This window comes from Globicephala melas, chromosome 14 (assembly GCF_963455315.2).
Source record: "Globicephala melas chromosome 14, mGloMel1.2, whole genome shotgun sequence".
NCBI classification, from domain to species: domain Eukaryota; kingdom Metazoa; phylum Chordata; class Mammalia; order Artiodactyla; family Delphinidae; genus Globicephala; species Globicephala melas.
In genome coordinates this window covers 267,591-278,611 of record NC_083327.1, presented here as the reverse complement: position 1 = coordinate 278,611, position 11,021 = coordinate 267,591, and the positions used below count along the sequence as shown (strand labels likewise).

General features: G+C 47.9%; 1 protein-coding gene across 1 annotated transcript in view; it reads right to left on the bottom strand.

Moving 5' to 3' along the window:
- Positions 1-5,678: 5,678 nt before the first annotated feature.
- LOC115850842 (centrosomal protein of 78 kDa-like) overlaps positions 5,679-11,021 on the bottom strand; it is a 71,769-nt gene continuing 66,426 nt past the window's right edge. The window contains exons 11-12 of the mRNA XM_060283955.1: positions 9,338-9,540; positions 5,679-5,942 (exon numbers count right to left, since the gene is read on the bottom strand). Of these exons, the coding sequence (XP_060139938.1) occupies positions 5,679-5,942; positions 9,338-9,540 (467 nt within the window). The remainder of the gene's footprint in view (positions 5,943-9,337; positions 9,541-11,021) is intronic.

Here is an 11,021-nt window from a genome sequence, read left to right as displayed (position 1 = left end):
CCTGGGGACCTCGAAACTCCCAATCGGAGGTACTCCCCCCCCCGCAGCCGCCCACCCATTCCCTCCCCCCTTACCTCAGCACGCAGCCCCTCCCTGCGTGATGATACAAAACCGTGGGGAGGGTGGGCGCTGGGAAGGGTGGGGAGAGCCTGAGAGCGAGCGAGGGTGGGAGGGAGTGGGCGGAGGAGGAGAGGGAGCCGAACGCGCATTTAATGCGATAGGCATCCTCGCTCTCTCCCCAGTGCTGGGCTGTTGGAGAGCTCGAGCTGCTAGCCACCGAGCGCGAGCTCGAGCGCGGCGCGCTGGCCGGGGAACCCGAGAGCGCACGGCGCCCCAAGCTGGCAGGCGCCGCGGGAGCCCCCACACTCGCCGGCTGCCCTTCCCCGGGCGCCCCTACCCTCCTCGCCCGCAGGAGACCCTGGGCTTCCCCGGAGGAGCTCACCCCAAGGGGCCAGGACTCCGGCGAGCCCGCCACCGTCCCCTCGAGTGCCGCCGCCACCACCGCAGCCGCGGGAGCAGCATGGTCCAGCTGGGGAAGCTGCTCCGCGCCCTGACTTTGATGAAGTTTCCCTGCTGCGTGCTGGAGGGGCTTCTGTGCGCGCTGGCGGTGGCGGCGCGCGGCCAGGAGATGTACGCCCCGTACTCCATTCGGATCGAGGGGGACGTCACCCTCGGGGAGCTGTTCCCGGTGCAAGCGAAGGGTCCCAGCGGAGTGCCCTGCGGCGACATCAAGAGGGAGAACGGGATCCACAGGCTGGAAGCGATACTCTACGCCCTGGACCAGATCAACAGCGATCCCAACCTGCTGCCCAACGTGACGCTGGGAGCGCGGATCCTGGACACTTATTCCAGGGACACTTATGCGCTCGAACAGTCTCTCACTTTCGTCCAGGCGCTCATCCAGAAGGACACCTCCGAAGTGCGCTGCACCAACGGCGAGCCTCCGGTTTTCGTCAAGCCCGAGAAAGTAGTTGGAGTGATTGGGGCTTCGGGGAGTTCGGTCTCCATCATGGTAGCCAACATCCTGAGGCTTTTCCAGGTAGGGGGGCGCTCCCTCCGGGGCAGAGCGCGCCGTAGCTCCCCGCGCTCTTTATCCTGAAGGCTGGCTTGGACTCCAGGGGTGCGGGGTCTGGTCAGCCTTCGCTCATTTCCACCCTGGAGATCCTGCCGAATCCCTCCCACCTCACCCGAGGAGGTACTTTCCCTGCTTGATTCATTTCCCTTCCATCTCTCCCCTGTCCGCGCTCCACTCCATCCGGCTTGACATTCTGGATTTATGGCCCCATTGACAAGAAACAGTCTCCGAAAAACAAGACGATGATTTAAATGGGTTTGCATTAGAGTGAAATATGGTTCCAAAACAGGCTTGTAAAAGTGCCGGGCTCCTGTGAGAGCCACTTAGGCGCAAGGAATATGAAAGATGAGAAGACGCCTAGAAACTAGGCATTTCTCAACTCTCCAGCTTCCCTGCCCCAAGCCGCCTGACAAGCTGCAGCTCCCTTGGAAAATTTCGAGAAGAGCTTAGGGAGGCAGTTCTTAAACCGAAGGCTAGGTCTTCACCTACATTTGGACGTGAATTGCCCATTTCGCTTGGGTTGGATTTCCCGACCTGTAACCTGTCTCTGCGAGGGTATGGGGCGGAAGGCGTGGGGACTGTCCTCAAGCGGGGAGAAGCCACCCGCAGACGTGCCCCCAGGTGATTTGCTCTGGGCAGTTGTTTACACCGTCTAAACTGCCTTTGCGATCCGGCCACTGGCAGGAGCCGGGCGATCCGCTTTCTACTCCTGCCAGCTCAGAGCCCGGAGGTGAGCTCATGCTAACTGCGAAACACAGTCGCTTTTTCTGCACCCACCCGGTGCCCATCCTTTCCCACGACCTCCCTAACGCAGCCCCCAGCCCCAGTCCTGGGTTTTGAGGACGATTCTCAGAGCCAGACAAGAAGGCGCCTGGAGGGAGGCAATAGGGTGCGCTGAGCAAGGCCGGGCGGTCCTCTAGCTCCGGGTGCAGGCGGGCAACGGCGGAAGATGCGAGGACGGCGGATCGGACCCGCTGAGCGGTGGGCGGTGCTGCAGTGCTCTCTCACCGCCTGCTCCCGCAGCCTCGGCCCCACGGCTCCTGTGCCGCCCTGGGTATAGATGGATGGCTTCTGGATGAAGAAATTGAGTTTCAGGGTCTGCGTGATTATGGGTTCTCTTGTTTCTCTGTCTTTCTTCCTGTGTGTCTCTCTCGTTGTGTCTCTTTCTCCCTGCTTTTTTTTTTTTTTGTCTCTCTGTTTTTATGTTCTCCCTTTCAATTTCTGCCTCTCTTTTCCTTCTCTACCCCTATCTCCAAGTTTTTTGTTCATCTCTGTCTTGAAGTGATCCTTTCCTAATGCACAGCTCTCTCCCTGCCTGGTAGGACCCAAGCTCAGATAGTCCCTTCTCCAGATGTTCTGGCTGACCCTTATGCTCCCTGTAGCTAAAAAGTTGGCTCCCTCTCAAGTGCCTTTCCTGAAGCATGTTGGGTTTCTGGAGGGGACTCCTTGTGAGAGTCAAGCTGTCACTACATCAGCACCCAGGGGTATGAAGTTTGTGTTTGTGCCAGAAGGAGGGGTGCCTGTCTAAGGCTGCAGTCTGGTATGGCCCCTCTGAGCCTCTGAGCATCCCTAGCACCTGTTGAGTATGCCACCTCTAGATGTTTGCAAGGCCAAAAGTGCTTCTGGGCAGCCTTCACTTTGAGGTAATGCTTTCAGGAAGAGCCTGGGTTGTTGTAAGCAAAACCCAGAAGCACTTCCTTTACCTCTGAGCTTAAACTAGAGAACCTGAGGAGGCAGCGCTGCAGGGAGGATGAGGCCAGAGGTCACCTGAGAACCACAGGGGCAACTCACAGTATTTTTACTGGAGCTCTGGGGGTTGAAGGCACATTTGCTGTTTGACATTTTAAAAATTATTTTGGTGCCTTCACTTGGAGCTTGGGCAGTACTGCAGATGGGCCTGCCTGTTGAAAAAAGAGTGAAATCTTAAAGTCAAGAGAGAGCTTGCAGACTAGGCTGAAGGATTGTGTTTGCTGAAAAAGATTCCAGGGGGAGCTGATTCCTTCTCTGGTGTGTGGATCTGAGGCACTTGCAAGAAAAGAGAACGCTTGCCTTATGCCTAGTTCCCCCGTTCCCTGGGCTGGGAAGGAAAGGAACTGAATGCCAGCATTAGCAGTGTGCGTTGGGACCAAAACCATTCAGAAAAAACACTGTCATTTTCCTCTAATTTGCAAATTGCAGCTATTCATGTTGGATTAAACAGCTGAGGGAAAAGAGCCCCCAGTTTTCACCTGCATTTATTGAGAAGAGGCTGGTAGTAGGAGGGATGCACCAACTTGTAGCTTGTGCTGCAAGCTGGATATAAGCTTGGTGTGAGCATCCTGGTTAACCACTGCCCATGTTCAAATATACAGAGATAGATTTCCAACAATCTCTTCCAGTATCCTTATTTTTGCATGTGATCTTAGAAGCTCCTGGCATGTAAGTCCAGTCCCCAGTTTCCCAGCCTCTGTAAACCTGCAAAATGAATAGAGAGAATAGTGGAACTCAGACCTATTGTTCAAAGACACAGTCACTTTAGGGAAAGAGGAAAAGAACGGGTAGGTGAATCTTCTCTGGGATTACAGGGTTCAGCTCAATGAAGACTGTCCTGTATAAAAGAAACTCCTCTAAATGGTTGAATTCTTAGCTCTCCGGAGATTTGAGTTTTCTTTTCCCCAGTCCCTGTGGGTTGCTGTGGGGAATGTGCCAAACCTATCATTTGAGATAAAAATTTATGGTGAGGTAAGCTTCTAGGCTGGGGGAAGGAAGACTTAGTGACTGAAATGGGGGATGCTAAGCACTGGGGGGCAGGAAGGAACAAGGACCTAGTAATGGATGTAACAAATGCTGCAGCTGCCAGCAAAGCCTGGATTGAAGTTCCTTCCTGCAAATGAGGACCCGGGCAAGAATGACCACTCAGATGTAAACAGTGTCTCTGACTGGGAATTCTCATCTGCCTGCCGGTGGGCCAGAGCTGAGCAAGTCCTTTCTCTCCTCTGTATGCACACTGAGTTGGTTAGTAAGTGACATGTCACAGGACATGAATCATATTCAGTGGATCTTTCAAATCCAGGAGTTTGAGGCTAATGAAATTAGTGTGTGGCCAGGGCTCTGCCAACTAGAATTAAGTCACTGCAGCCACCCTGCAATGCATTTTCAGCCTGAAGGGAGCATCAGGGGGGAATTTCGGGAGATTTTTTTCTGAGCCTGTACAAAATAATACTCTCCTAATGCTAAGAAAGATTAAATGTAAATTAATATTGACTACGAGTAACATATTTAAAAAATAATCGCCGAGTGGGGGATGGCTTAAAGTGGAGAGATTATATAATATGGTGTCCAAAGAATAAATCTCCTCTGACCACTGTTTCATGGGCTATAAGTAAGATATATTACAATGGAAAGTAATGGGAACGTTTTTATTCAAGGCTTCTCTGCTATTGACTTGAGAGCAAACACTCTGAGAGTATAAATTACTCTTGCTATGTGCTGACTCTGAATGAACAATATTTCATGTGCAGTGACATGGTCTAAGCTATAGACTTGGAATTGAATGGCATCTGTTTCAATTGTTTTGTTCTCTCAAGAGCAACTAGATAGAAAAAAGTGGTCAATTTGACCCTTGTGGGAGCGTGTTGCAAATCTAAACCTGTGTCCCTCATACCATAAATTAAATACATTTGTAAATTTGTAAGTGTTTTCCTTCTGTTCATTGATGCTTGAGTATAATCTCAAACTTTGGGAGCAACATTTTATACATAAGTACTTGGTTTTCTTCCTTTTTTCTTTCTCTTTCTCCTCTCTCTCTCTCTCTGTTTCTATCTCTCTCTCTTTCTCCATCTTATGTAATTGGATAGAACTGGGCACCTAGGATGATGTGGTGTCACTATAGTGGGATTTTTTTTTAAAAAAAAAAAACAACTCTAACTTACCCTTTTAAAAATTTCATAAATACAGGTGTCAGTGCCATTTGGAATAGTCTCTATAACAATTTCTGTCTCCACATTTACTGTGTTTCAGCAAATTTACCTAACAGATGGTGAGTGGGCAATTTTTAAAGGGGCATTTTTTAAAAGAGCGGAGAGGGAAGGAATAGAGACAGGCACATTCTACATTTGAAGTTACCTCCACGTGTATTTTATGTATGTATACCCATACAATTAAGAAGTCTTTGGATGTTTTATCTTCAAGAATAATTCAGATAATGGATTACTTGAATTATCATAAACATTTAGGGTTTAACAGATTTGTTACATATAGACGTTGTATCATGGATTTAAAAGACCATAGCCAGCGGGCAGCGGCGGGCGGAGCGACCGAGGGGCGGCGCGGGCTGGGCGGCGGGTGCGGGGGTCCGTGCTTCCTCGCGGTGGAGGGCTGGGGTTCGCCGGAGACGCCGGGTTGCTCCGCGTTGCCAGGTTACCGAGCGCGTGCCCCGCGCCCGCTCTTCCGCCCGGGCCGCCCTCGGCGCCGCCTGAGCCGCGGTGCGGGCTGCGCGGGGCGCCGGTTCCGCGTAAGCCTGGGTCGGGCGCTGCGTGCGGGACTCTCGTCGCGCGTGGACAGGGAGCGAGCGTGCGGGGGACGTAGGGCGCCGACCTGAGGCTCCCCGGCGCTCCGGCTCCGCTCAGGGCGCCCGCTCAGGGGCCTCCGGCGCGAGGCCCCCTTTGTGGTCAAGATGGCGGCGCCCAGGCGGGCCGCGCCGAGGTGAGCTGGAGCCGGGCCCGGAGAGTGGCGAGTCTGCCACGCCCAGGACTTGGACCCCGGGCTGGTCTCCCGTCTCCCGGGGAGCGGCGGGTGAGTGGGCGCGGCCGCGCGTAGGTCTCTCTCGTGGGGTGGTCAGCTCTCCGTGCGTCCGCGGACTTCTGTCGTCTGATAGATCTGGGGTGGCCTAGGTTGGAGGCGAGGGTGCTTGATTGGGGAAACCTGAGGGGTTTAAGGACTCTGTTGGGATCGTTTCAGACCCCAGCAAGAAGCTGAGCAAGTTTCTTCCTGACTCTCTTCCCGGCTAAGTTTTCTCGCTTCTCTGAAGGCGCCAGGTTTTCTGAATCACCTTGTTACCCGGGGGGATACAGTTGGTGGTTCTGACCGTGGAACGTAGGACCCGGCGCGGGGAAGCCTGAGCTGGTTCTAGTTACTTTGTTTGCAAAGCACTTGTCTTGTCTTTGGAATCTTTGTGTATGTAACCAACGTTGGGAAGAGCCAGCGTTTTCTCCTCCAAAACACTGCGAGGGGTAACTTTATACGTAAGAAACAAGTGGGCGTTCACATCCATCTCTTTTCCAGCCACTGAGTTTTGGTTGTGTTTCCTTTCTTTAAGTTTGTCTCGTTCTGAAGTGATAACAACAACAACAAAAAAGACCATAGCCAATTACACAAAGTATACTCTAGTCTCAGTCCTGCCATTAATTAGCTTAAGTCATTTAATTTTTCTAGGCCTCATTTTTCTCATGTGATGTTTTTTCATTGAAAAAGTATAGTTTCTAGAAGTCTCTAATCTCTGTGTCATAGTTCAGCTTGGAGAAAACCTGTTCTTATCCAAACTCCATGACATTGTATTTCCAGCTCCAACTTTGGACTTTGAGTGAGTTGGGGGCAACTTTTTAAGGATATTTTCACACAGCTTTTTTAGTTAATATCAGTCTAGCTGACTTGTCATACTCAGACTTTCTCCCATATTCTTTTACCAGTGTGTTCCTTAGTCATATATATAAAGACTGTTGTGGGAAAAATGACCTCCTGGGTCAGCTTACTGCTGATCCTATTCAGTGGAGTGAGAATTTCCATGGCACTGATTAAAACAAATCCTGAATTTCATGGACTTAAGATAGCAGAGAGGGGCTTCCCTGGTGGTGCAGTGGTTGAGAGTCCGCCTGCCGATGCAGGGGACACGGGTTCGTGACCCGATCCGGGAAGATCCCACATGCTGCGGAGTGGCTGGGCCTGTGAGCCATGGCTGCTGAGCCTGCGCGTCCGGAGCCTGTGCTCCGCAACGGGAGAGGCCGCAACAGTGAGAGGCCCGCGTACCGCAAAGAAAAAAAAAAAAAAAAGATAGCAGAGAGGCTAAGAGGTTTGAAGTTAGACATCCCCAAGTGTGAATTCTACTGTGACCCTCTTCTAGCTCTAGAACCTTGAGGAAGTTGCTTAAACTTTCTGATCTTCACTACTAGTTTCCTCATCTGTATCTTTTTCAGGACTATTTATCAAGCATCTTCCTGTTCTCTATGCTTGGACGTATCAATGAATAAATTAGACAAGAGCCTTTGCCTGCGTGCTCCTTCTTGCATGCTTTCTCCCTCCTTACACTCTCGTGTGGAAACGGATGTTATAAATAAATTCTATGCTTTGTCACAGGTTGATGGGCGCTACGGGATAAGGAAAAGGATGTGAAGCTCACTGAAGAGGCTTGGGTTGGGAGTGCTGGAGGAGTGTACAGGTAGGTTCTGATTTTAAATAGGGTAGTCAGGGTGGATTTTATAAGTTGACATTTGAGCAAAGACTTGAAGTGAGGGAGTTGTCAGAATGTATGAGGGGGAGACCACTCCCTGGGAGCAAGAATAACCAGTCCCAAAACTCTAAGGCAGAAATATGCCAGGCAGCTTGGAGGAATATCAAGGAGGCCACCCTGGCTGACTTAGTCAGTGGGGAGGAAGAGACAGCAGGAGGGCTGTAGGTCGGATATGTGATGGGATGGATTGGGTAAGTCCTGGGAGGCCATCACATGCATTGTGTCTTTTACTCTAAATGTAGGCAGCCAGGGGCAGGATTTCAGCCGAGGTGTGGCATGAACTGTCTCTTGTTTGAAAAGCATAACTCTATCTGTGGTCTTGAGGATGTGGGGAGAGAGTGGAGTCAGGGAGAATCTCGGGAGGTGACTACAGGATCCTCGAGGTCTATGTTGGTGTCCTGCACCAGGCTGCTAGCGGCTGGTAATTCTCAGAAGTGGCACATTGGGAAGGTTGTGACAGCATTTCATGGTAGATTGAATGCAAGAATGGAAAGGAAGAGGGGGTCAAGGGTGAATTCGAGATTTAGGGCCTGGGGAACTGGAAAGGTGTGGTTACTGTCACCTAAGATGGAAAAAGTTTGGGGTAGAGCATGTTTGGGGGATTAAAGACCAGTTTTGGAGGTATAAGATTTGAGATGTTTTCGTGACGTCCAAGTAGAGATGCTGAGTACACAGTTGGATACACAAGTCTGCAGTTCTGAAGAAAGATCTAAACTAGAGATACACTTTAATACAATGGAGATATTAAGAATAATTACATGGAAGCGCTATTTTAAAGATAAAATGAAGTAATGCAATTAGCCCTCTGTCTTCTCAAAACATTTAATAACTGTTAGCTAAAATAATTACCTGAAACAAAAAAATACCTATAGTTTCTTTTGTTGTTTGCAGTAAAAGTGAATAAAACGTCACAATTATTTTAATAGTATTTGTGACACAGTAGTTGTAGTTAAGACACCATGACTACAAACATTTACAATAAACCTTTCGATCTCCTACTTTTCACTCTGATAGGGTACTTGGAACCATATTTTGTAAGGTTTAAGTTAGTTGTTATAGGGTACCTCTTTAATTAGAAGTAATTCTGAACTGTCTAGTTCCATGCAGTTTTATATACATATATGTATAATTATTATTTTATGATTTATCAAACTCAGTTGAAAATTTGCATCACTGATATACATTAGAATTTAAGCATTTACCCAGGTATTCAAGGAAAAAAATGTACTTGTCTTGTAATTTCCATAGGGGTACTTACTTTCACATCTTCCCTTCACTTTGCAATTGAAAACATGGCAGGGGAAATATTATCTTACTGGTCTTTGAGTTCCCCTTAGCTATCTGCAAGTCTTTAAACAGCCTTTGTGGCTTAACCAAAATTCTCTTCCATCTTCATTCCACTAACAGATATTGGTCTAAGCATGTACTTATACTAAAAAATGCATGACCACGTTGTCTCTACACATCTATAATTTTATGTTAACACTATCATTATGTAAGCTATACTTTAATTGTAATTATAACAGATTTTATGTCAACACACATCCATTTCTAGTGTTCATCTGATGTTCAAGGGGAGAGCAGCATATCGTAAATTTTATCAAAATATAACATCTGAAGAATAGAACAGAGGGTAATTGTGTAATTCTGTATTCACTCTAACTAAGTTCAGTGGAGTTGGCATAATAGAATTAAGATGAAAAAAAAAAAGACATTGAGGTACCATGGCTCCCTCTCCTAACACACCCTTTTCGTATCCGAGAGCAGAGACTCGGCACCTTTCTGTACAGAAATGGAGACAGGAAGAGGCCAGAGGATGAATGACAGGCACGAATGAGGTGGAACTTGAAGAGCAACATGGAAATGAAATACTTCTTTTGTATTTGGTAGGTGGGGAAAATGTACCAGTGTGTATGCCTACTGGGACCACGTTTTCCAGAACAGTTAAGCCCAGTGTCAACTATGCTGTCCCACCTTCCTTGTAAGTAAGTAGGAACATACTGTTACTTGAATCTTTACTTCCTGTTTCTTGATACCTGGTTGAGAAGATTATCACAGGAACTGCATCTTGTTAGCAAATACACTGTTTTGAAATGATTGACACTCACTGAAGAGTGGCAACTCCAAGCTTGCTCTCTCTTGATCTTGGACTATTTAAGTCTGGAGTGTAGGAGTGGGTTATGGGGAAAGACCATTGGAATTCTTATGTCTTCAGCATAATGGTTATAGCATAATGGTTAGGAGTGTAGGTGCTGGTTCAAATCTCTGCTTTCCACTTGCTAACCATATGAGCTTGGGCAATTTACCTGATTACCTGAACCTCAATACTCCTGCCTATAAAATGATGTTAATAATATTTCATCCTCATAGACTTGTTTTCAATGTTAAAATGAAGTCACTTACACCAAGCACTTAATACAATGCCTAGAGCATAGTAAAGTCTATTATTATTACTATTACTACTACTACTACTACTATTATTATTATTACTATCACGATGCCAGGTGCTATTTTTCCTATTCCTTATTCCATTATCTTCTGCCCTGTCCCCCCATTTCTGTCTTGTTTCTGTACAAGGGTAGGTTTGTCACAGAGCATTTTCTTTCCCTAGTGTCTGACTCTTAGTCATCAAGGTGACTGGTCCACGACCCGGCATTCATTGCTACTCGTTGAAGCAACCCATTTTGAGAAGGGGAGTTGGATATTGATGCCAAGTTGGGTCAATGAGAGAGAATTTTCTCTCTTCTGCACTCCGAGCGCTAAGTGAAATATTCAGGCCTCAGAAGGAGAATCAGGCAAAGGGCAACATGCTTAATTTCATACCTTAGTGATTAAGAACAAGTCAGACAGGCTGGATTTGAACTCATTTCCGTCATGTACTGACAACGGGATCTTAGGTGCATTTGTAACCCCTCTGAGGCTCAGTCAACATCTGAAAGAGACGAATAACATTATCAGGACCTAGCGTATAGCCTCGTTGTAATAAGTGAGTAAATCCTTTTAAAGCGTTCAGCACGTTGTTTGGCATATAAACACTTAATAAAATATAGCTTCTTTGACTACTCCCGCTGCTAATATTATTAAGTAGCTGAGCAGATCCGAGGCCCATTTTTTTCTTAGATTGCACATAATCGTTTGGACAACCAGCTCACATTGATCAACCGTTGCTTATATATAAACCCCCATGAACCCAAAGGTGCTTTAACTCTCTCGCAGTCAGAGCCTGTTCTGGGGGCAGAAGCAACACCGGCACTACCCCCGTCATCTTTGCCTTTATTGTCACTACACTCGCCTGCCGTACTGAGCACTTTCTGTGTGCCAGGCACCAAATTTAGCCCTGCGTATGCACTATATCGTGTAGTTCTCACACTCAGGTGGGAGACATTATCATCATCTCCAATTTTCAGATAAAGACGCTGAGGTGTTGGAAAGGTAAGAAACTTGACCCACAGCAAGAGATGG